The sequence below is a fragment of the Papilio xuthus genome, unplaced genomic scaffold (assembly GCF_000836235.2).
Source record: "Papilio xuthus unplaced genomic scaffold, Pxut_1.1 DF827714.1, whole genome shotgun sequence".
NCBI classification, from domain to species: domain Eukaryota; kingdom Metazoa; phylum Arthropoda; class Insecta; order Lepidoptera; family Papilionidae; genus Papilio; species Papilio xuthus.
Window position 1 is genome coordinate 1,310,740 of NW_013530935.1, and position 27,291 is coordinate 1,338,030.

A 27,291-nucleotide genomic window follows, 5' to 3' on the forward strand; every position below is an offset into this window, starting at 1 on the left:
ACTGGTTTACACCGGTTTAGACCGGTTATTCTGCCTTTGACAGGCAATATGCCTTTGGTTTTACTTTGTCGAGATTCCAATTTCCTCTGGTGATTATGGTTTGTATATTGACGTTTATAATTTGCTAAATATACTCAAAGTTGCAATAAAATTAAGCAAAATTTCAAAGGATTTAATGCGCAAGCAAGGAGTTTAAACAAAATTAAAAAACATTTTTTTAAAAGAAACAAACATTCTCTTTTGTCCTAATCATGACAAAGTTTCAACTCAATTTTCAGTGCTTTAAAACTCCATAGGCATAAGCAATAAAAAAATCTTACTAACGTTATAAATGTGAATGTTTGGATGTATGGATGGAAGTTTGTTGGAAGATATCTGCAGACAGCCTGTATGGCTCTCGATGAAATTTAGCAGATATATAGAACGTAGTCTGGAAGAACACATAGGCTACTAATTTTTTTTTTAATTCTCGACGGGATCGCGGGCAAAAGCTATTTAAATTAAACGAGAACACAACAAATAATCAATGCTAAGAATAAACTTTCTTGAACGTAGATAAATCCGTCTTGTGTAGGAAGGAAGTATTGGAAAAAATACTTAATTTAAAATACTTTTCATATAATCTATTAGAGTTAAGACGCCTACATACTTTGTTTAATCCTTTCTGTTAATAAGTGCCTTCTATTCGATGCTGAAAATACAGAGATTATATCTAAAAATAAGATTATCTTAGCTTTATTTTAACAATAAATAAGAAAAAGCAACCACTGTCAAGACAATAAATAATTTTCTTTGTTTTATTAAAAAAAATACTATTATTTCTTGCAACCACTTCAACTAAACTCAACCCTTGTTCTAGAATATGTTTTACGGAGAACAGAATAGAAAGAGATACGTTGGCAAACGAAAAAACGGCCACCTAAATTCGCGGAAATAGCGAAGCAAATAGACATCCACAATTGTAGATGCATTGCATTAATCTGTATCATCATCAGCTCACTATACTTGCCCACTGAGGTGCTAGAAGCCAACTTTAAATCTGTGGTAACTAGGCCGTAGTCAACCACATATATCTTTGAATTTCTTCGCCTTAAGAACGTCGGATAAATGTACATACGTAAATCGAAAAACACATTGGTACATTGCGGGATTCGAACTTAGGACCTGCAGATTACAAATCATGTGAGGCACCGATGATCATTTATAAAAAATATTTAATCCAATAAAAAAACAATATAGAATAATCCTGTTTGATTTTATTTATGTATAAAATAATTTCATGCGTTCGCGAATCATTAATATCAGTTATTACAATTTAGGCCGGGGCTTACCGGATGCAGATTAATGATTAACGTCCTCATAATTGAGGTTAACTTTACGAACGTTATCATTAAATAAAATTGATTCATTTAATGATAACAAAGTTATAACTTTATAAAACAAACCTAACTATACAACAGTGGTAGAGCCCGCTTTAACATCTTCGCAGGAATTGGCTGCTGCGTCCGATGCAATACCACGACCACACAAAAAACAGGTGTGAAGGAAAAGCAATTCCGCGTAGAGTCTGATGAGTGTGCGTCCCGGAAGCCTAATTTTAGTCCTCTTCCTCTTCCCACTTTCTTACTTATAAGGAAAGGATGGGAAATAGATTTTCCGGATGAGGGGATGGATGGGAAAAAAAGTATCCCCTTTCTATGCATCCCCTCCTCCGTCGAATAAAGGTAGGTAACGCATATGCAATTGTGTATGCTACGGGTAACGATCGCTTCGCTATTTCAGCGATTTCAGATGGCCGCTCACTCGTTTGCCACCTTTTGGTATAAAAAAGTGGATTTGCTAGATGCGGGGATGCATTGGGAAGGAAAATATTCTCTTTCTGTCCATTAAAGAGGGAAAGAAAGAATGATAAGACATTAGTAGGCCGACTGACGTGAATCATGAATAGAATATTCATTTGAAAAATAAACTGATATTTGTTATTTGTAACTTACAAACGTATGAATATAACTTTATATAATATTATTCCCAATGTTCGTAACAAAACACATCCCTTATAAACTATGATTTAGGAAAATACTTGATATTCGAATAGACAACGTATCCAAGCGATTGAAAATCAAGCGGTTAAGCTGAATACGAGATTCTCCAGTGGCCGGTGAGGGCGATCGATTGACAGACAGATATTAGAATACTCGAACTCAAATACTAAAAGCTATTACTATTTATACGAAAACGTGAAATTTGTTAGTTCTTTTAAACAGTACTAGCTGTCGCCCGCGACTCCGTCCGCGTGGATATATAATAAAACTTAATTAGTGTAGCCCGCCCATCCATCCATCCACATCACACCCATCTAAATATTCGCATTTATATTAGTAAGTTAAAGAAAAAGCAGCTTTTCAAGGCATAAATTCGAAAAAAAATGAATAAATAGTATCCTATGTCCGTCTCCTGTCTCTAAGCTACCTCCACACCAATTTTCAGCCATATCGGTAATGCCGTTCTTGAGTTATAAATAGTGTAACTAACACGACTTTCTTTTATAAATATACATTAGACTTTGAAGAACAGTTAGAATCAATTGGTGCGAGTGACGTGCTTTCGTTACAAAGTCCAGTGTCAGAATCATTAGTGAGGTGACATAAACGTCCACATTTTAGTAAGCCGGGGGATGTGCCAGTACACCGGCACAGTGTCGGATTTTCTTCCTAATAGTTCTTAGTCGTAAACTAGTAAAAAGTTATTATATCTTTATCTATTGGAAAAGATTGTTTAAGTTTTTAAGAATTGCAACAAAATAAAGGAAACCATTTTAAAAGAATAAAACTCCATTCATCCAACACTCACTTTTAGAATGTGTCCATTTCAATGTAGGTCACTAAACTTTAAAAGGCAACGGCAGTTGTTCGGATTTAGAAAAAATAACATTTTGTTGTATACACATGTTCTCGTTCGACACAGTATTGTTAAAAAAACACTTTCCAAAATTAGTAAGAGTTTTATAAATTTAAAATATTGTTCTACGATTTAGAACACAAATTGAATCATCATCAGCTCACTATACGTCCCCACTGAGGGGCCCGGAGCCTACCCTAAGTTAAAGGTGATTAGCCCATAGTCAACGCTGGCCAAGTGCGGGTTGGTTGACTTCACACATATCTTTGCATTTCTTCTCAGATATGTGCAAGTTGCATCACGATGTTTTCCTTCGCCGTAAGAACGTCGGATAAATGTACATATGTAAATTGGAAATCAAAAAACACATTGGTATATGAAGAGATTCGAACCCAGGACCTGCAGACTGCAAGTCAAGTGCTTGACTCTCCTATAAACCTGTTAAAATAATTTTAACTCTATAAAAAGCAAGAAGCTTTATACATTTTAATAAAGCAAAGGCTCTCGTTAAAAGATTGAATTAATAATGTAAAGAAGGTATAGTGTCGAATATAAAAAAAATATTTGCACAAATTTCTCGCTTGCATACTGAGAAGAGTAACTCGTTTAAGTTAATTTTTTACAGAGACGTTGTAGTTCGTAAATAATCACGTAATTTTAAAATACATTTTCACATTAAACTGATGTTAGCCATCGTAAAGTTTATGTAGAGTAGATGTATGGATGAATGGATGGAAAGAACACAAAGGCTTAATTAAGTTTTTAATACACTAATTAAGTTTTTTTTCAATTCCGCACGGACGAAGTCACGAGCAGAAACTAGTTTGTCATAATAGGAATGAACGTTTAAAATAAAAAACAGAATACAATACTTCATAGTATGATAAGAGATATGTTTTATTAACTTTAATTTTAACAGTTGTCTGTCGCGCGAACGATGAATTAAGACGATATTGCGATCTCTTTTATTGTCTTTAAGAAAAACAGAGATAGCAATAGTGTTCATATACAAACGTAACGATAATTTAAATTCAAATTAAAACAAATGGTCGTAGTATATAGCACACTAGCAAACGCCCGCGACTCCGTCCGCGCAGAGTTTAAATTATTTATTAGTAGCTTTAAGAACATAGGTTCTTCCAGACTATGTTCTATATCTATGCCAAATTTTAACAATATGCATACAACTGTTCTTGAGATAACTTCTAACAAACATCCATCCATCTGAACATTCGCATTTATAATAGTACTAGATGTCGTTTGCGACCTCGTCCGCAAGAATTAGAAAAAAACTTAATAGCCTGTGTGTTCTTCCAGATTATCTTCGACGACTATGCCACATTTCAACAAGATACATGCAGTCGTTCTGGAGATATCTTCGAACAAACATCCATCCATCTAAACATTCGCATTTATAATATTAGTAAGATAACATTTTTACAGCGTGAATATTTGTATGCATCAGACACACTGAAAACTGTGAGATCTTTATAAATTCCGTGCATGCGGAATATTGACTTCACATACGTTGTTTTACAATGACATCCTTAGGCATTTTGATAACCGATTATGTGCTTGATTCAAAATTGAGTAAATATATTTATTTCCTTCTCAGATATATTCTTAAGAAAAATCCCAGTGTTGCGCTAGTACACCGGCACAGTGTCGGATTTTCTTCCTAACAGTAGTTAAATTTTATATAAAAAATTCTCGAGTCACAATTTTCGTTCCCATACTCCTCCGAAACGGCTTGACCGATTCTCAAGAAATTTTGTAAGCATATTGAGTAGGTCTGAGAATCGGCAACATCTATTTTTCACCCCCCTTAATGTTAAGAGTTGTCCACCTCTAATTTTTATTTTTTAGACAAACACGCGGACGGAGTCGCGGGCGACAGCTAGTGTTTCTATCTAAACATGGCCAGTTCATAGTTCAATGATCGTTCTTTAATAAGACGGAGGGGACGTAAAGTATGAGGTAGAGTCCGTTCCTATAGGTACCTTTCTCAGCCCAGTTCAATCCCCTTATGAAACGTAAGAACTAAAATTAGACATTTTCCTACACATTTTTGTTAAAATGATTTAGAAATGTGTATATTTTCCTCGTATAAAACATAAAATAATACCCTAAGTAATCACGTAAACAAGTCGTATGCGAGCTCTACATGCAATTTATATTAATTAGACTCCACAAAGCCGGATGCCATTGTAAGTAGCTTGTCTACTGCTAGTCTAGCGGTTACTTTGTACGGTTTGAAATTAAGGTTGTGCATGACAAGTAATAATACAAAATTTACTTTTAAATATAACATTTTAAGGCTAACAAAGTGGTTTTTGTTCATTATTATAAAGTAATTTGAAGTTTTAATAGATTATTGGTTATAACCACATAATAGACTGATTAATTTTTAAAATATTAGCTCGCAGACTATTAAAGTAAAATTTTAACTTTTGATAGAAAGAACTTACAGATTGTATAAACTTAAAGTAAGTTTATATCCAGGAATCCTTCGAGAATCAATCCACTACTCTATAATGCGACTCCATTCGCATGGAATTACAAAAAAAAACTTAGTTAGTAGCCTATATGTTTATCCTGACTGTGTTCTACGTCTATACCAAATTTCAATTACATGCAGCCATTCTGAAGTTACTTTCTAACAAATATCCATCTACCTATTTATCAAAACATTCGCATTTATAATATTTTCTGTTTTTTAATAATTCCTTTCCAAATTAATTACTTTGTCGGTAGTTAATTTGATTACTACACAGAGAGTTACATACGGATTGATATCTTATTAAGTTTGGTAATTAATTACGAAATATAATGTAATTAGGTCGTGTAATGTAATTATTATTTTGATTGCTTTACTTCTAAATATTGTATGTGTTGATTGGAAATGTCTCTTCACTGTTTGTACAGTCAGCTACATAAATATGTAGACATTTACAAAGTTATAGAAACTTGTATATGCTGTTGGTTTTAAAAATATGTATGAATGCATCGGTCCATATTCTTCCGTCCATGAGTACATGTTCTTGATGAATAAGTGCAAAGGTATTTTTTAAACCAACGACCTGTACAAGTTGATAATGTATAAATATTTTGGCAGCTGACTGTACATAACGACACCAATTTTTAATGAACAATAGTGTGTTTTATTACTTTCCTTCTAACAAAATAAAATTGAAATGGTATTGATATAAAATAATATGGTAATAAAAGTATGTAGAACATACAACAGTCTTACAAATGTTAGTTATAGTCAAAGATCCGACGTAAAAAATATTACCGTAATTTTCTTGGTAATAATTTTTAAATCGCACATAGTGTGCCAACTAGTTACTGGCCAATTCGAAAAATAAAACAAAATCAAAAAGTTTTTAACGACATTAATAATAAAATGTGAAAAATCACATTCGAAACGATTCTCTTTTAGATAAATCACAAGTCTCCGAGCAACATTATTCTATTCCCGACGTGCAATATTCCTCATGCATTGAATTTATAAAGGACTCAGTCAGTTCTGCGGCGCACCTGCAGCATACAAAGTTTTATAATACGCCGATACACTTCAAAACTATACCAATGCGTTCGGGAATACGAATCTCTCGACAGATAGCTTTTATTTCTTTTAAATTTTCATAATACCTATTTCATATTGTCATATCTATTATATGTTACATTATTTATAATTTGAAATAGAGTTACAAAATATATGCGTCGTAAGAAAAACGTCAGTGGTTCCGGGGTAAGTTCAGGAAAGCACTTGACTTGCAATCTGCAGGTCTTGGGTTCGAAACTCGCCATGTACCATTATCTTTTACGATATGCATATGTACATTTATCCGACGTTGCCAGAGACTGCGGACTTCCATTTGGCAAGGGTTTGTTTTTCATTGAAAACTGTATAAAAATGTTTACGGAAAAAAAATTAAAATAACGCACTTGCCTGTTTAGCAATTTAGATACGCAGTAAATAAAATACGCAAATTCGTTTGCGTCAGATAAATTCGGCCGTATAAAGAGACGATGTTGTCGAAAGAAAAAAATATTTTAACCATTATTTAAATATTCCATCGGGTACTTAAATAAATCTGCATTAAGTAGACGGAAACAGAGCTTGGGATCTGCGTAATGGTACGATTCATCCAATAATACAAGACCTTAAATACATTTTATATAACGAACTAGCTGTCGCCTGCGACTATGTCCGTGCGGAGATAATAAAAAAACTTAATTAGTTCTCCGATTCTAGAAGGTATCTTCGGAACAACTCAATAGATCTTGAATAAATTTGTCACACATATAGAACATAGTCTGGAAGAACACATAGGCTACTAATTAAGTTTTTTTTAATTCCGCGCGGACGGCTTAGGGCGACAGCTTATTAGCTGTAATATAATTTAAAAAAAAACTTACATACGCGCAAAACACATTACGATCTTTGTCGATTAAAAAGCAAATACAATATTAATTAACTAATAAAAATATTATATTATCATAGGATATGATAAATAGCAAACTCGAACATACAGTTCCAATGAAGTTTGTTTACCGCGATAATAAAATATAAACTAAATCTAGCTTATTACGTTACCGCTATTCGATAATTCCCTAGAGATCTCAAAAATTCATACAACGTTACCAACGCTTGCTCGGAATAAAAAAACTACGACCTTACCTCAAGGGAATCACTCTAATCAGATATCAATACATAGTGTATACAAGTCAAAATATGTATTTCTCATGTATTTTATGTTCATCGGAAATATCGAACGACAATCGCCTCTTATCAAGAGGACAACGTAAGCAGTGGTAGACGCCAGCAACAATTTTTGTCGCACGAATCGGCGCTTGCCTGGTGCAATACCACGACCACACAGAAGAAAGGCGTTAAGTGGAAGGTTTCAAAAACCATAATTAATTAAAAAAACCGCTATGGACGCTAGTCACGGTAAGTCTAATATCAATCTTACTTACTAATATTATAAATGAGTATGTATAACGGCTTATCGGATCTCGCTGATATTTGGCATGGATGTTAACCATAGTCTGGAAGAACACATAGACTACTAAGTTTTTTTTTATAAATCCGCTCGGATGGAGTCACGAGCGATACTAAGCAAGTGATAAAAGGATTGACATATGTTAAATGTAAAATGTATAATAGTTTAACTCTGGTTTTTTAATTTCATTTCAATCATTGGTTTTTTGACTAGAATAACAATTAATTTTATCATTATCAGCCTTTGTCTTCTACTGCTGAAAAAACGCCTTTCCCAATACCTTCCACTATGCCGCGTCCAAATAATCTTTTGCCAAAGTCAAGTCAACTCATTTTATTGAATTTTTATCTTACAATGTTTCTGTGTTAATAAGTAATTTAGGTATCTATCTCTATTTTTGAATTAATTGTTCTATATCACTGTATCAGTAAATAGCCTTGCTATCAAAATTAAATCTGGTTTAAACTATCAAATTGAATACGAGAATGTACTGTAAATTACCTTTATTAGAAAAGTTTGTGTAATTTAAACAAGGTCAATGTTAGAAAATCAATTCTTTACCGACGGCGATTGAAAGGTTAAACGTCTATCTTTAACCTTTGCAACGCTAACGCATTTATGCTCAGAAATAGTTTCATGTTACAGTTTTACTTGATTGAATCTACATGTAAACTAATATCATCGATATCCTATATATGTAGGTGTAGTCAAAGAATTTAATTCGCTTCCCACTTAGATTCGAATACCGTATACGCACATCGAGGATAAGTTTTCCATCTAACTGCATTGTGAAGCGAAATTTTACCGAATGGTTAGGAAATAAAATTCCCCAAATGTACCACTATGTTGCTGTGGTATTTTCATACAATTACATACAATTTATTCTTTTATCTTGTAAATAAAACAAAAAATGTAGAGCTGTGAAATGGGTATTTAATATTTTAAATATTAGAAATATTATCTACTAGCGACTTTGCGACTCCGTACGCATGGAGTAATAAAAATTTTAATTAGTAGCATATGGATTCTCTCAGACTGTCTTCTACATCTATGACACTTTTGAATAAATCCCTGCAGCCGTACTGGAGATGTGTTCTAGGAAACATCCATCCATCTAAACTTTTTCTTTTATAATATTATATTAGTAAGAGTAAGATTTTCTGAACTGAATCATCGTTGAATCTGCACCAAAACTGGTTCCATAAATCTTACCTGAAACATTCACAGTCTTATGTTTCGTAAGACTTTATAAAATAACATCAAAATATAAATATAAACAAACTCAATTTTACATATGAATTTTATCGATATTCAAGTACAGTCAGCGTCATATAGATCGTCACAGACAAGATATGCAAATATATAGGTACACCGAAAGTAATCAATTATATCGGTACAACAAAAGTCCTCAAAATAATAGATACATTCACCCTGCTCAAATACATCGGTACATACACAGCGTCAAATATATGAGTACATGCAAGATGCTCATAAATATCGTAGCAGCCACAGCGTCATAAGTAACGAAGCAGTCAAGGTGCGCAAAAATATCGGTACATTTGACAAAATTGAACTCTATCTCTATATACTTGTGATACAATTTGGAATAAACTACTTCTGTTACATTCATTTGACACTTTGCATCAAACCATTTCTCAAAATTTACTAAAAGTGTTCGACGCGGATGACAGATATTAGGTAGATAAAACCAACATCAAATTTTAGTTTGTCATCATATATGCTAGTTTGGTCTCGTGGCCTTACCGTTCGCCGCCGTACGTAAGGTCGGCGGTTCAAATCCCAAGCCACTATTTTTTTTTTGATATTTAAACTTTTTAATTTTAATATCGAAGCACATGTAATTAAACTCTATCGCCGTAGTTATTAGGTACTTTTTGATATTGCCTTGGACCAATGAGTTTGACCGTTAAAGTACTTTTCTATTTCAAACAAAAATGAAGGAGATAAAGCGATGCTATTGGCATGTAATTTGTTTATTACTCATGTTTGTTAAACTTGTACCGGTAAAAATAACACTTTTACTTTTACCTTTTACTGATACTGATTATATTTAAGAAACAAAGAAAAAAAACTGAATGTCAATATCCAAACTACATCAAATTTTTGGTCGATTGCAATAAACATTCCAGTGTGCGTGGGCGCGCACACATATGTAGATAACACTTGTACGTATAGTTTCTGCGCGTACCATTCTTAAAACCCGCAAAGATAATCCACGCTCCGCCCACTCACTTCACCCGCGATGGTCTGACCTAATTGTTGTTAACTTTATTTAAATTTCTTTCTACCCGACAGCGAAAATTATAAAAAACAATTGTCGAGCAAAATTTTACATTACCAAATTTTTACTGGTTATGAAAAAATAACCCCGTGATTGATAAAATGAAAAAAGTAGCCTGAGATTCGAACCGGTAAACTTACATATTACGGCAAACATACTAGAATACTGCGCCAAACTAGTATTATATATATTGTGACAAGGCAAAATTTGATATTAGTTAATAATAATAATAATAATAAAACTTTATTGCCATAAAAAAAACTGAACAAAAATATACAACACACTGTTATACAGAGATAGTGCTGGCAAAAGGGGGTGACTCAGCTTTGCCAACACAGGTCATATTCCAGTGTCGAGCTGGTATTCAGCCACCCCCCCTTCCCAAGATGAAAAAGGGGGAATAGATAGTAGATGGTCGCTGTACACTATTCATAAAGTTAAAAATCAGAAACTAACAAATTATTACTTAATACTTAATGCGTTTAACATATTCGAACAGATAATTAAAAGACACACAATTTAAGAAAATGAAACTGTTAAGTAAGTATATATAATATTTCAACCAATAATGATCATCTACTACTCTTGTTTATATGTAGGTAGTTTTTTCCTTTTAGCAAGCACCAGCTTTCCGATGTGTGTGCGTGTGTCATATTCGGCGTGTCATAGTTAATACGTATCTGTCGTATTCGTCGTGACAAACTTTTATATTTAAGCGTTATGACAGGAGAAGAAAAATATTGGGTTGCCCAGTAAGTTCCTGCCGCTTTATAATGAAAATTGAAACCCTGTTCTCTTAAATTTTTGGAAATGTTTTTAAATTATATTGGTACGACTCTATACCTAAAACGTCTTTTATTATTGGATAAAATTTTAAAAATTAGTTTTTATTTCAACCAATGAAATGAAATTATTCACAATATAGAAATTTTTGTGACGTTTGATAATGGTGGAAATCCAAAAATGAATCCACTTCAGCTACAGTCTATTGTAAGCTTTATATCGAAAATCAGAACGAACTTTCCGGACAACCTATAATGTTAATACAAAGTGTCAAATGAATGTAACAGAAGTAGTTTATTCCAAATTGTATCACAAGTATATAGAGATAGAGTTCAATTTTGTCAAATGTACCGATATTTTTGCGCACCTTGACTGCTTCGTTACTTATGACGCTGTGGCTGCTACGATATTTATGAGCATCTTGCATGTACTCATATATTTGACGCTGTGTATGTACCGATGTATTTGAGCAGGGTGAATGTATCTATTATTTTGAGGACTTTTGTTGTACCGATATAATTGATTACTTTTGATGTACCTATATATTTGCATATCTTGTCTGTGACGATCTATATGACGCTGACTGTACAACACTATTATATTTTTTCTTTTGCATATTTTGACGTTATAGATAAAAAAACATTAAGTCAATTTAGGGTAACAGCACTAGTTATTGGCTATTCAATAATTTTAACATCATATAGCCCTTGATTTCGTCCACCTTTGACCGCCGCCGTCTGCCTTATTTCTGTCTGGCTCGCAAGAGTAGCAGCGTAATATAAAAAAGTGTATAATCTAAATTAGGAATTCAGATTGATTTTCTTACAAACTGACTCTTAAACTTTATTATATTAAAGACAAGGATGTATTCTAAATATTTTTCTACTCTTATTAAGACAATGTGCGAGATATTTTTATTTTCGCAGTATTTAATTTAAATTTAAAAATATATTTCGAGTGAATACAAATTAGGTATTAAAATATACTCGCATTAAACACACCCTTGCTACTACAATCTGTCTTGAATACAAAATTAGTTTACCCTTCCTTTCCCTTCCCCTTACCATTCTGTTACGTCTTGTTTTTTTTTTACAACAAGTTCATTTCGTATAATTAACATCTAGATTTATATACTCAATGTTTTCAACAATTTTATTTTTATGTTGAAATTAACATTTATTTTGCAAATTACCGCTGATTTATAATTACGAAATAATACATACAAAATTATTGTAATATGAAAATATTTGCACATAACAATAGTCCTATAATCTTACGTAATCAATTTTATTAGCCGACCTCTTCGTTATTTGATAACCAGCCAAGACTTATAATAAACAGTTAGAAAATTGTAAATTTTAGAAGATAACAATGCCAATAATACGTTATAATTAACTCCCTACTGCCTAATATAGATAGAACCTACTAAAAGGTTTGATTATGATTATATATGTATGGTTTTTAATCTTTGCTAAGATATAAGTAACAAAAAAACAACTTATAAGTTCATAGTTTAACAAATAAGTCGCTTAATAACATCGTAATTTAGGTCATCCTAACTAAGAATAGTGAGTGACGGGCTGCGTCCGCGAAGTAATACTAGTCCAATACCCACTAAACCTCTCTGTTCCTGCAACGCATCGGGATGGGCCACGGGCACGCTTTCACTCCCGTCCGCGACCCCGTCTGCGTCAGCTGACGAGGCAGCTCCCTCTCGGGGGGGAGGTAGCCCTCAGTCGACGGTGATGGACTCCCCCGTGTCCATCACCAAAGGGCTATTGTGGGAAGGAGAAGGCGGCGGCATATTGCCGCCTTCTTCTTCCCACTCTTCTACGACTGAGCGGGTGCGCCAGGGGGTCTCCCTCGCGCTCCCGTTCTTTTGCCTCCTTCTGCGACATGACTGTTTCGCAGAAGGAGGCAACTGCTGTCGATGACCTCTCGCTTCCTAGCATGGCGTGTATAACGCCAGGAAGCGAGAGGTCACTCCCAAGTATACCACTCCCACTCTCCCTAATGAAGTGCCCCCGATGGGCTCGCAACTAGTCGGTGCCGCCACCGAACGAATATACGTCAGTGTTTAGCCGTTTTTATATAACATCATCCTAACTGAGTTTGATTGTAAAATGTTGCCATCTCAATTATTTCAATACACCACGGTCCACGGCCGTAAACATACAACAACCGTAAATGAATACCAAACATCTGCCTTTCCAATTTACCCCCCGACGATAAAAACTCAACAACTTTTATTACCTCTGTAATCGCGCCTCCAAATATAATTCAGCTAGTAAACCGCTCTTTTTTACTAGTGTTGTTCAATATCAATATCGATAAAACGTATATCGATATTCATTTTAAAATGAAAAATAAACTTTTACAGACATCGTTTCATTGGTATGCTATTAGCGAAAGATTTTTTTTTAAAATACTAGTCGCCACCAATAAGGTATGTTCTATAATATCCTGTTTTAATTTTAATAATCTATAACACTAAAAGATTTTTTTTCCAAATTAAGTAAATTAATTTAGTATCGATATCAAATCGACATTCTGTCACAACTCTCGCATCTATTTATTATCAGGTGTTGGCCATATTTTTTATTTACGCGCAGACCCGGCGCGCTCACTATTAGCTCGAACCTATAAAACTTTTCTCGTCTCTCTTGAATCTAGAATCGTTATAGTAAAAATGTAGAAAAAACCTTTTTTCTAAATCAACATGTTTTTCTTCATTCTTCTCAAAGAATGAATTAAAAAAAATAGGTTTAAGAAATTCGACTAATAGAAATTTAGCTACATCAAAATATTTTTATTATAAAATTTAAATCTCACAAAAATAAATATTATTATAATCTCGATATAAAATTTAACTGAAGGCTCTTATACTATAAAACTCACCCAGATCTTCATTCTCCAATGCATGACAGAAGCCATTGTCCAATAAAATTGTCAATATCAGCACAGACACTATCCCACCAGACATGTCCGCCATCTTGGATTCCACGAATTTTATGTCATCGTACTTTTTATAAAAAAAAAACTTTTATCACTAAAACTGCCAGTAATTACCTGCAAAAAATACATACTTAAGTATTTTCAAAAACAAAAATTAATATCTTACTAATATTATAAATGCGAATGTTTGGATGGATGGATGTTTGTTAGAATATATATCAAGAACAGCTGCATAACTCTCAATGAAACTTGGCAAAGGCGTAAAACATATTCTGGTAGACCACATAGGCGACTAATTGTTTTTTTTATAACTCCGCATGGACGGAGTCGCGGGCGATAGCTAATATTATATAGTATACAGTAATATTATAAAGAGGAAAAACTGATTGTTTGTTTGTCTGCTCCGAAACTACTGAACCGATTTGAAAAATTCTTTCACTTTTGGAAAGCTGGTACTATCCCCAGTTTACACTAACTATATTTATTACTATTTTTTTTAATTCCGCGAGTACGATGTCGCGGGCAACTGCTAGTCTTTTATAATTATTCCAGAAATTACTATCTTATAAAACATGTCATTTTCATATTCAAACGTACACCGTAACATATTCCTAAACATTAAATTTAACGCCGACATTAAAATGAAAAATGTGCGAGATAAAAATGTGTAAATATCAGAATTTTTGCGCTGTGTCCATTCCCACAGATTAACGGACAAACATCCTTGCAAATGTATGTTAATATCCGCTATCTGTGGCCACCAGTGACATTGAATTTGCATTCTATTCAATATGATTGCAAAAAGGGTTGACTGTATTAAACTTAATAACTCATACATAATTAAATCAAGCTAAATTCCAGATATCTTAACGCATTCCTGAGAAAAAGGGTCTTGACTTACGGACGGACAACAAAGTGATCCTATAAGGGTTCCATTTTTTTCCTATCGAGGTACAGAACCCTAAAAACAGCTCATTAAACAATGATTCTTGAAGTGATCCATATAAAACATGGGTATACGGAAGACCCGTCAATGATAGGGGGAAATAAAATCGTTATATCAGAAGTCGATAAAGGATTGCTCCAAGGATTTCAGTAAACTTTTGAAAGGACAAAAAAAAAGCATTTGGATATATCTGCAATAAATTGATTACCTATAGACAAGATGTATAATTTTGTACACATTAATAATAGTGCGAGACGCGACACGACCGCAAACAACCTAAAATAAGCACTCGCCCTAAAAGATGGACTCCCGACGGGTCTGAAACTAATCGGGACCGTTACCGGACGATGGTTTAGTTTTTTTTTGTTATAAGGTGACAAATGAGCGAGCGGCCACCTGAAATCGCTTAAATAGCGAAGTGCCAGTTGCCCATAGACATACGCAATTACATATGCGTTGCCTACCTTTAATCGACGGAGGAGAGGATGAACAAAAAGAAAATATTTTCCCTTCCCATGCATCCTCCCATCCGGAAAGCACTTCCACTTCCCATCCTTTCCTTATAAGAAAAAGGGTGGAAAGGGAAAGAGGACAAAATTATGCCTCCGGGACGCACACTCATCAGACGAAACGCGGAACTGCTTCCACTACACGCCTTTCTTCTGTGTGGTTTCGGTATTTCACAGGGCGAGCCGGGACAATTCGTGCGAAGATGTTAAAGCGGGCTCTACCACTGTTAAAGTTACTAATTAAACTGTTCCTTTATATATTATAATTTATTACAAAATTTTAAACAATTAAATTACTAACTGGCAGAATTAAACTTTAAACAAAAATTATATCGTTCACTAGCTTTATCTATCACAATTCTGTGGACTAATCTATGATTAATTGCTCTATTTTAACTGATATATTTTTCATATAACGTATGAAATATGATTTAATAAACGTCCATAATTCCACCTGCAACGATACTATTAATAAATAAAACATAAAATGTGGTTCAAATATTTCAATATTAAACACGATTCGTGATACCATTATTAGCCATATTATACGCAAGGCTTTATCGAAAATTTAAATCTCTGGTTACGTGAACTGAACGACTTCCGACAAATATATTGCGCACTATAGACCAATAAAATAAAACTCAAGTCAAGACTTATAAATAAAATAAATACTTATTTTATTATGCAATAATAGTAATAAATATATGCGTACCGGTGCCATATCCTATTTAAAAAAAGAAACAGAAAATTCTGATTATTTTATTTAATAATGGAATAGCGGCATTGTTTTTATTGATAACAACTGTCAAGTATAAAAAAGACAGGTCGTCCGCGACTTTATTCGCGCGAAATAAAAAAAAATAGTAGCCTACGTGTTCTTCCAACAATGTTCTGCAACAAAATTTCATCGAGATCCATTGAGACGTTCTGCAGATACCTTCTAACAAACGTCCATCTAAACAGTCACATTTATAATTTTAGTAAGATTTATCAAGTTAACGCTATCCAGTTTTCCTTATTACGGTTATCTAAATTATATAATTGTTTCTGATAGTTCCAGATCTGCGAGAGTCAGAGACTAACAAACTTTGAGTAGAGTCAGCAGTCAATTACAAAACCGAATCTGATAGTATTCAGTACTTTGTAAACATTAACCTTTTCTAAACTAAAGGCATTTGTGTAACACAATTAAATTGTAAATATCTCATTATTTTATTTTAACAACTAGCTATCGTCCGCGACTCCGTTCACGCGGAATTAAAAAAAAGTCAATTAGTAGCCTATGTATTCTTCCCGGCTATGTTCTACTACAATTTAAGCGAGTTCCATGCAGCCGTTCTTGAGATATCTTCAAACAAACATCCATCCATCTTAACATTCGCATTAATAATATTAGCAAGAAGTAAGATTAACCGACTATATCGCTTATTAGATTATAAATTAACAATGTTTACAATTTAACGGTGACATATACTGTAGAAAAATTACGTGTTAAATAACGCGAATTAGTGTTATGTAAAAATGTATTAGTGACTTTAAAATAAGTTATGTGTTGCTATCACTACATAATGTTATAAAGTTTTCTCACCGCGTATGTATAAAGATGATAAGCTTAAAAACTACTTAACGGATTTTCATGTTTAGGCTTAAAACTATGCTAAGTTAAAGCCAATTCAGTGACTCTACTTAATAAAATAAAAAAAATGGCACCATTTATTTATATGGTATTATTACGAAGTTTTTGTTATTAAAAACTTAATGTTATATCATGAACTTACTTTTAATTACTTAACGGAAACATCTAAGTTTTCGATTAAATGCCTAAAGTAAAAGATTTATTTTTACTTCGACTTCGTCAATATATTATACTTAATAAATTATCTTTACTTATTGCTAAATAAATTCAAGTTATTGCTTTTAATACGTACAATAAGTTGGGCTTTTTTAAGAAAGATTTTCGGACATAAAACATAGAAAAATCCAATAAAATAAAGTGAAGAACTTACATAACTATCCTTTGAGCAGTTTTCCGACAATTTTAAAACAATAACTGTTGTCTTTTAACTGCACTTAGCTTAGTTATTCACAGACAAAGAGAATCCGGTACACGAAAAAAGTTCGCCGAAACACGTTCGGCGGGAACTCGAGAAAAATGAGGGCAAAACGACCATCCCTCCCGAAAGCTCGATGCGCACTGAGAAAATTCCATGTTCACACCTACTACGAGCTACCGTAGTATAAACCGAATAATTTAAGAAATACGCCTTACTTACGCAGTAGTATACACAAAATGGTTTATACAATTTTGCAGGTTAATATTTGTAGAGTCAGGGATTAAGATTGTATGAGCCAATGCGAGTTTTTCCGTCGCCGGCTAACGAGCAAGTTGTAAACAAGCTTTGAATATCATTTTCTTAGAGTCAATTCATACTGTGTTTTTATTCTAAAAATATTTCAAGCTTTTTGTAAAAAGTGCAGAAAGAAAATATTTACTTCGTACAAAGATTTTTTGTAAAATTTCTTTTATAAAATAAAAATTAAACTTAACTTTTAAATGAAAACAAACGTTTAATTACTATATAAATAAATCAGATACCGATGTAAGTAAATAAAATGGCTATTCAAAATATTAAAGTATATTTTTAACAAAAAATCCTAGCATCAGTTTTCTTTCCCGCCATATGCAATCGACAAATACGTCACGAGTTCCCGACAGGTGCAATCGTTTACATTCATATCTCTCGAAGTAGTTTGATGTCGTCCTTTGAAGTTATCTCCATTTAATCTCTTACCGATTGACAGGGAACATCGCGCCAACTTTACAGAAATCATTTCTTTCATTTGTTTGACTAAATAAACACGCTTCAGTTATAAAGGATGTAGAGAGTATTTTGACCTAATTTATGGCATGTAATTTTGTACCTTTCTAATGTTAGGAAGAAAATCCGACACTGTGCCGGTGTACTGGCACACAACTAGCCTTACTAAAATATCGAGGTCTATGTCTCCTCACTAATCATTCTGACACTTGACTGTGCAATGTAAAAGTTGTGCGCCAAAGATGTTAATTAAAAATTGTCTAAAACTATAAATAAATTTACATTTTAAACTAGCTATCGCCCGCGACTCCGACCGCGTAGACATATAAAAAAACTTAATTAGTGTAGCTCCATCCATCCACATCACATCCATCTAAATATTCACATTTATAATATTAGTAAGTTAAATAAAAAGTAGCTCTTCAAGGCATAAATTCAAAAAAAAAACTAATAAACAGTATCCAATGTCCTCACCAATTTTCAGCCATATCGGTAAAGCCGTTCTTGAGTTATAAATAGTTTAACTAACACGACTTTCTTTTACATATAGATGTGAATATTTAGTTAGATGGATGTTTGTTTCATGGTTTCTCCAGAACAGCTAAACGGATCTCGTTGATATTTGGCATACATATAGAACATAGTCTGGAATAACACATGCTTATTACGTATTATTTAATTCCGCGCGAACGGAGTCAGGTTGAAATGAAATAAAATGAAAATAATCATGATTTAGAATGAAATAATCGTATATTTTACATATTTAAAAACACAACAAACTCGTCTTTTACCTTTGCAATATACAAAAGCAAAGAATCAGATTGAATGGTATTCGGCGTTTCCTTTGATGTAACATCAATATATAGAAATACGTGTTCTCTTTGTGAGACCGCACTTTTGGTTAGCAAATTCTGTCCGGGTCAAGATACGTTTGAATCTCCAAAATGTATATTACATGGGAGTTTTTTTTTATTTCAACTGTTTATAGAAATATGAATAAATAGATGACCTGACCTATTTTAGAATATCTTTTTAACTATGTTTTTTTTTTAATAAAGCTTTCTTTCATTTATTTTAATAGCTTTCTTTAATAAATATCTAAATACCCAGAATAAGGTATTTACTTAACTCATGAAGCCAGTATGTTAACTAAATCAATACAGTCTCTACATAAGTACACCTTACTAAATTTAGTGGCTACTAGCCATTAAACTAGCGGTTGCCTGCGACTTCATCCGAGCGGAATTAAAAAAAAGACGTGCTTATGTGTTCTTCCAGGCTATGTTCTATACCTATATGCCGAATTTCATAAAGATTCGTCCAGTCGTTCTGGCGACATTCGCATTTATAATCTTAGTAAGATTTACTCATTAAATTATCTTTCTTGGTAGGTTTCTGAAACGAAACTCTGTATAAACATGTCATTATCTTTGACAAAAATATAACAATACTTTTTAATCGGAGATTTTAGTCTTAGAAACTCACAGTTAAACTGATCAGTTTTTATTCTATCAATAGCTATAGTCAACAGGGAAAATGAAAAAAAAAATGTTTTTATAACACGATAACATTTTATGTTTGACAATGAAATGTACATTTCGAGTTGGAGTTCCAGTTTACGCCTACATCAAGTGCAGACTCAACTGTAAAATGAATACGATCGCACATTCGATTTTATTACTAGGATATTTAAATATTTCTGGTAATCAAAACCTATATTATTAACTTCATTACCTGCTTAACTGAAAATTAAGTAGCGATTTCTAATTCACTACTATTTATCATGAGTTTCTGAAATCAAAAAGACCATTTAAAAACATATTTACATCACTGTTTCATTAATGACAGGGTCAATATGTTTTATACAGAGATTTTGATTTCAGAAACCAACGGTTAATAACCTAAAATAAACATTGCATTTGAAGTGTTAGGTCACAAGGCAACGGAAATCTTGAAGATAGAAAACATACGATTATTAATTAGTTCATTGTTGTTTTTAGTTTGAAATAGACAACGAAAGATACAGAGAAAGAAGAAGAAGAAGAAAGAAAGAAGAGAAGAGAAATTGTGATGACTCAAAACATATTTGTAGAGACTTTACCTCGCGGCGAATATTTCGCAGCCCTTTAGGTCATCGTGATTGTACAACATCGGCTTGATCAACGGCCAGTTCGCTTTCAATTGCCCTACTTCCTGCTTGACGAACGGTAAACTGAAAAGAACAAGTCTAGCCAATTTCATCTCTAAAAATCGCTTTTAAATGCTAGACAAATTCTTTCATAGATGTTTTTTTTACAACAGTAAACCTATAATCTGAGGATTTTCGTAAAAAGGGAGTGAGTCTGATACGACGAATAAAGAAGTGTATTTAAGACTAGTTGTCCGTGCAGAATTAAAATATATATATACTCGTATAATAAGTAGCCTACGTGCTCCTCCAAACTATTTTCTACGTCTATGTTAAATTTCAGTGAGATCCATGCAGCTGTTGTGGAGATACCTTCTATTCAAACAACCATCCATCCAAACATTCGCATTTATAATATTAGTACAATTAGTGACGAATCTCTATGATGATTCCTATATCTAAAAATTTACAGGTGTAGCCTAAAATTATCGATAACATTAAAATGCAGAAGTTGTGAGCAATAGCTAGAAGAAAATGCCAAAAATGAAAAGCAGTGTGCCGGTGTACTTGCACAACACTAGCCTTACTAAAATGTCGACGTTTATATCTCCTCACTGATCATTCTGACGCAAGACTTTGTAATGAAAGCGCTCCATCCGCGCCAAAAGATTCCAACTAATAATGTCTAAATCTAGTTAAAAATATTATATAATATAGGATTATATTGCTTCTGTTTGACATTTAAACTGAGTTATAATTTTAGGCCACTATTTTTGTGTTGTTCAAATAAAAAGTATTGTAATAAAATGCCATATAGTTGGTTAATTACTCTCGAAATAATATCGTAAAAGTTATTTTGCGCGTTATTTTAGGGTTTCGATGTACGAGTTTCTAATTAACATATATTTTTATTTATGTTTCGGAACTTCTTTATTTCAATAAAACTACATACTGTATAATAGAATGTTGGACTTGAAGACCGTGGCCTATTCATGATTAGTAGCCTATTCAACGCAACAATGTTTCCACCCTTTTATAAAAACCTTAATTCTGACAAATTAAAAATTATAAATTTTATATACTTCACTAGCTGTCGCCCGCGACGCCGTCCCCGCGTAATTAAAAACATATTTATTAGCCTATGTGTTCTTCCAGACTATGTTCTACATCTATGCTAAGTTTCAGCGAGTTCCATTCAACCGTTTATATAGGAAAAAGAAAATGACTGATTATAGGGTCTTACTACCAATTAATCGATTTTTTCTTAAATTTTCTCTCTCTTTTAAACCTTCCCTAGACTTACACGAATATTTCAAGACAAAGATAAGATAAATCCATTCAGCCATTCTCGAGTTATTATCGAAACTAACAAACAGCAATGGATTTATATATCAAATAAAATATATAAATCAATATACATAGTCGGAGATTTCCGAGCGGTTTATTATTTAAATGTTCGATATCACAATCCGATACTGCTTTATTCAGTCAGTGCGCACACCGGCGCGGGCGCTGTCTCTTGACCAAGCCTATCACTTGTCAAACGACCACGCGCTCTACTGACAGATACAGTGACACTGACACACGTCAATCATGCACCTTACAAGCAATGTTGCCAATCGAGCAAAATAATTAACGTCATAACTATATTCTTCGACATATAGATTAGTTTTATTATATAAACACATAACCCCTATTTTTCTGGGAAACCTCAAAGCGCGTATACTCATAATAATTTGAGCGACGTAGCAGGAATTGATTTAAATTAGTGCCGGTTGTAAAACTTGACTTACACACTTTGAATACGAATGCTTGTTTTGTATTCGATGAAGATTGAAAATACAATTGAGGTGAAGTAAAGTTAAATAAAAGGAACAAAACAGAACTATCTGTTTGTCATAATAATGAAATTCTTCATTTAAAAAGACTGATTACAGATTTCGTTGTTATAATTTGGAATATCTTCAATTCATCATCAAAAAATTAAGTCACAAAATTCAAAACTAAAATAAAAAATATTTGTAAGAAACTCTTATTGAAAAGACAGAGAAAATGTTACAAGAATTATAAATGCAAAAGTGTCGTTAGATGGATGGATGTTTGTTAGAAAGTATCTCCTGAACGGTTCAACGGATTACTATAAAATTTGGTATAGATGTAGAACATAGTCTGGAAGAACACATAGGCTACTTATTAAGTTTTATAGACAGTTGAAACTGGTCCTCTTTTTTATTTTGATTTTCCTATTAGCTGATTTTGGGATTTCTTTTAAGATCTGTTGTCCATCTTCATCTAATATTTTGATTATTTTATTATGTAAAAAAAACCTTTGATCTGTTTTTTAAAACGCCATAAAACACAAGCCAGCGTAAAGTCGCAAAGCGCGAAGTCTTTACGACGCGATGTAATCACGCATCGATTGGACGCGACCACCTGCTTCCCTTTATTATTAATTCACACGTTGTCTTTCGCCTTCCAATAGGCTTTGTCAGCAGGTTTCTAACGTGAAATGTTTTTTATTAAAGCAAAATTTATAAAATATCCTATCCCAGTTTATATGTTTATAGTCTTTGCTGTCAACGTTCATTCTTTAGAATTAGATGTAGCCTAGTGTAAAAACACATGTTCAAAAACATATTGTGGTCCCGCTCATTTTCTTTCTAAAATCTGAGATAACAATATGTTTTTGTTCATGTATTTTGGAATGGAAACTCTCTTAATATCTTGTTGTTTTATACTTGTTTCTGACACAGCCTTCTTAACAATTATCCGTCCATATTCTACGTGTTAATCATTATTTGATACAATGAAGACTATTACTATTTAAAGAGCTAGTGGCCTAGTTAAGGGTACGGATTTCCGATCACGAGGTCGAGGATTCGAATCCCGCCATTCCACTATTGTCATGTCCTTGCACAAGCTTACTTGCAATGGTACAAGAAATGTTAGTAAATTAACAAAAAAATACTATGCAATATTTAAAAGGATCCGTTCAATGTGATTTGAATGCGATATAAAACTGTTTACAATTTTATTGGAGCTATAGTTTATCTCGGATCGGAATAAATAACGTGGTTTCTATCGCGTGTCGTATCACGCCGGTAATCGACTGACAGAGCTCGTTGCGATGGATAAATAAACTATTGGATGCATGCTGAGCGCATTCTACATACCATGTCGAATGATATCGCATTTAGAGATTCATGTTTCACTAGCTGTCGCCGATAATTCCGTCCGCGTGGTAATAAAAAAAAAATAATGAGTAGTCTATATGTGTTCCTCCAGATTATGATCCACATCTGTGCCAAATTTTATCTAGATCTGTTGAGCCGTTCCGGAGATACCTTTAAAAATCCATCCATCCATCTAAACATTCGCATTTATAATATATAGTATGATTTATTCCGAAACAAATGTTTATAATACAAAGATTTACATTTGATTCCGTTCCGTAAGGATTGTTTTTAAATTTTATTTATATTAATGAAAAGGCACACGAACAAGCAATTATCTGATTTTGTAATGATAATTTATAAGTTAACTATTTAACTCACTAATCCTGGGTTTCTGAGCCCAAAATCTCTAAGAAACAAAAATAGTATTAAAAAATATTTTAAATAGCTGTCGCCCGCGACTCCGTCCGCGCGGAATAAAAGAAAACAGAATTATTAGCCTATGTCTTCTTCCAGACTATGTTCTATATGTATGCCAAATTTCATCGAGATCCTTTCAGCCGTGGTGGAGATACCTTCAAACAAACATCCATCCATCCAAGCATTCGCATTTATAATATTAATAAGATAGGGATTTTTGTCTCAGAAACCCACGGTAGTTAGTTTACTTTTTTACACACTATATTTATACATTATTGCCAAGCCAGTCTTAAGTAACATTTAGGACGGCTCCCTTGTTATTACTTCTCAGGCCGGAGCAATATACTGCATTGTTACGTGGTTTATTACCTCTTAGCATATGTACTCCTGGTCACGGCACACTATTTATCTAAATTACACCCTTCTTATGTTTCAAAGTAAGACAATTTAGTATTGAAAATGTTATATAGTTAACCGCAAAAGTTAAACATCGTGTTGTCTCTCTTTAATCAAAGATAATGAAAGGAATGACTGAAATGCGAGTGTTTTTAACAGAAAATTAACAGTCGTAGAGCTCGCTTTAACATCTTCGCCCGAATTGACCCGGCTCACCCGGCGAAATACCACGACCACACAGAAGACAGGCGTAAGGTGGAAGCAATTCCGCGTTCGTCTGATCAGTGTGCGTCCTGGAGGCCTAATTTAGTCCTCTTTACCTTCCCACCTTTTTTCTTATAAGAAAAGAATGGGAAGTGGAAATGGACTTTCCGCATGAGAGGATGAATGGAAAGGGAAAACATTTTCTTTCTGTGCATCCTCTCCTGGGTCGATTAAAGGTAGGCAACGCATATGCAATTAAGTATGTATATGGGCAACGGTCACTTCGCTATTTCAGCGATTTCAGGTGGCCGCTCGCTCGTTTGCCACCTTATGATATAAAAAAAAATGTTTGGATGTATTTATTTTTCTTAGTAGGTATCTCCGGAACGGTTGTATGGATCTTGCTGAAATTTGACATAGATGTAGAACATAATCTAAGTAAACCAAACAAATAGGCTGATAAAGTTTTCATTTTAGTATCACAGAAAGACTAATGTAGGCATTCCTTTTAGTCACTCATCAGACGAAATGCGGAATTACTGCCAATTGAAGCCTGTATTCTGGTTTTAATTATACGTATGCAATTTCTAATGTTTCATATCAATATAAAACATAAAAATAAAAACAGAAACGTACTTTAAATGCATTTCTATTGAATAATAAATAATGTAAGCACGTAATGAGTCGACAGGTGGCAGCACAGTCTTACATTTATTATATCACACGTGTTATTCAACGATGTTTCCGTTCGAAAGAATGATTGCTAGGGAAATTATAAATAAATAACAGTTGCCAGCGACGTTCCACGTGTAATTAAAAAAAAAACAATTACTAGCCTATTCGTTCATCCAGACTATGTTCTATATCTATGCCAAATATTATCAAGATACGTGTAGCCGTTCTGGAGATATCTGACAAACATCCATCCATCTAAATATTAGCATTTATAATAATAATATTTATTTATTCTCACTACAAGATTCACAAACAAATACAGACATATAAGTACAAACACAACTTTGTTGTTACATATTTGTGATTTATATGACCCTAAGTTATGTAAGCATTAAACAGAGCTAATTTAAAATACAAAGCAATAAATTTCTACATGCTAATATTTATTTATAACTAAATAGTCTGATATGCAAAATTACGCTTCTTTACATTATAAAGCTATAACATGTATATAGCAAAAAAGAAATTAAAATTACAAGTTATTTTACCACTATTACGTATACATCTAAATTGTTCTCTTTTTTTAATTACTATATGTTTATTTATTTTTTTACAAAGTTGTAGACAAGTTTGTTTTTAGTATTGTACAGCTGCCCTCCGTACTAGTATAAAACTGTATTACGGCAGGGCAGTGCGGCCAGTTTAATGTGGGTAACTATTGAAAGATGTACAGTATATGCAAAAAGTACACATTAATACAAGATATATTTATTTTATTTTATTATAATATTAGTAAGATGTAAGATTTTCCACGACTTTATCCGGCGTAAAAAAATCTAGTATCCTATGTTACCTTTGGATAGTGTCCATTTCCAACAGTGAAAGAATTTTTCAAATCAGTTCAGTACTTTCGGAGTCTATTCAATGCAAACAAACAACCAAATCTTTATATTATTCGTATAGATAATTAATTCAAGGCTCCTTTTGAAGACACGTAGTAAGTTTTGTAAATATTATATCTTGTCTCTACGTTGTAGAATATATTTATAGTTACAATTTTTTTTTTTTGTTTCGTTTTACATTATTGTTCTATGTAGTCAGACAAAATTAGGTCGAGTTTCTAGTTAACAATGATAACGGAGTGTCAAATTGTTTCTTACGAATGTAGTTGTATTCTATTATTTCTATTCTATAGGGCATGATCGTTTGAATGATTGTATTAATGTTTGCAATAAGGTTTCTTTCTTTTTTAGGGTTCCGTACCTCATAGGAAAAAAACGGAACCCTTAAAGGATTACTTTGTTGTCCGTCCGTCTGTGTGTCAAGACCCTTAAAAACGCTTTAAGGTATCAAGCTGGAATTTATTTATTCAATTAAAGGAATTGTGCAAAAACGATACAAAATTGTTGACAATCATTTTGCATTTATGACCTAAACTCTACATCTTTTTAATTATTTACATAGTATTAAATTTAACATTGTCATATGTTAACAAACATAATATCCATTTAACATAGTTCCGCTTTCCTGTAACCTAACATACAAAGCGCTTAATACCGACAAAGTACGCGGAGTTACAAGCTTACTTCCAAAACTAAACAATCTTCGAATCACAAACCTAAGTAATAACTAGATTTAATGTTAATTAAAAAATCTATTCACGCTCGTATGAAACTAATGTAAGTACTCGTTTTTACTCGTAGTTACTTGTAGGATTTTGGAGTGTAAAATGCATTTACTAGGAACTTGGGGACATCATGACCAAACCATCCTATTCTCGAATTATTTTTCATTGTAATAAAAGTAGAATTTGTTGATTGTATTAAATTAAATTGAATTTTTAGCGCTTAAAACGTACAAAAACAAGCTTTTCAGTTTTTGCATAGGTTTTATAAGTAGGTAAGATATCGAGTCAACCAACCCGCACTTGGCTAGCGTGGTTGACTATGGCCTAGTCACCCCTAATTTAGGGTAGGCTCCGAGCCCCTCGGTGGGGACGTATAGTGACCTGATGATGATGATGAAGATATCGAGGTCACAAAATTGAATGCGTTCTATATCTATTATCTTT

The 27,291-nt window shown here is 33.1% G+C and overlaps 1 protein-coding gene across 1 annotated transcript in view; it reads right to left on the minus strand.

Moving 5' to 3' along the window:
- LOC106116584 (nephrin) overlaps positions 1-14,006 on the minus strand; it is an 89,897-nt gene extending 75,891 nt beyond the window's left edge. The window contains exon 1 of the mRNA XM_013310463.1: positions 13,894-14,006. Within this exon, the coding sequence (XP_013165917.1) occupies positions 13,894-13,987 (94 nt within the window). The 5' untranslated portion in view covers positions 13,988-14,006. The remainder of the gene's footprint in view (positions 1-13,893) is intronic.
- Between the last annotated feature and the right edge of the window lie 13,285 nt (positions 14,007-27,291).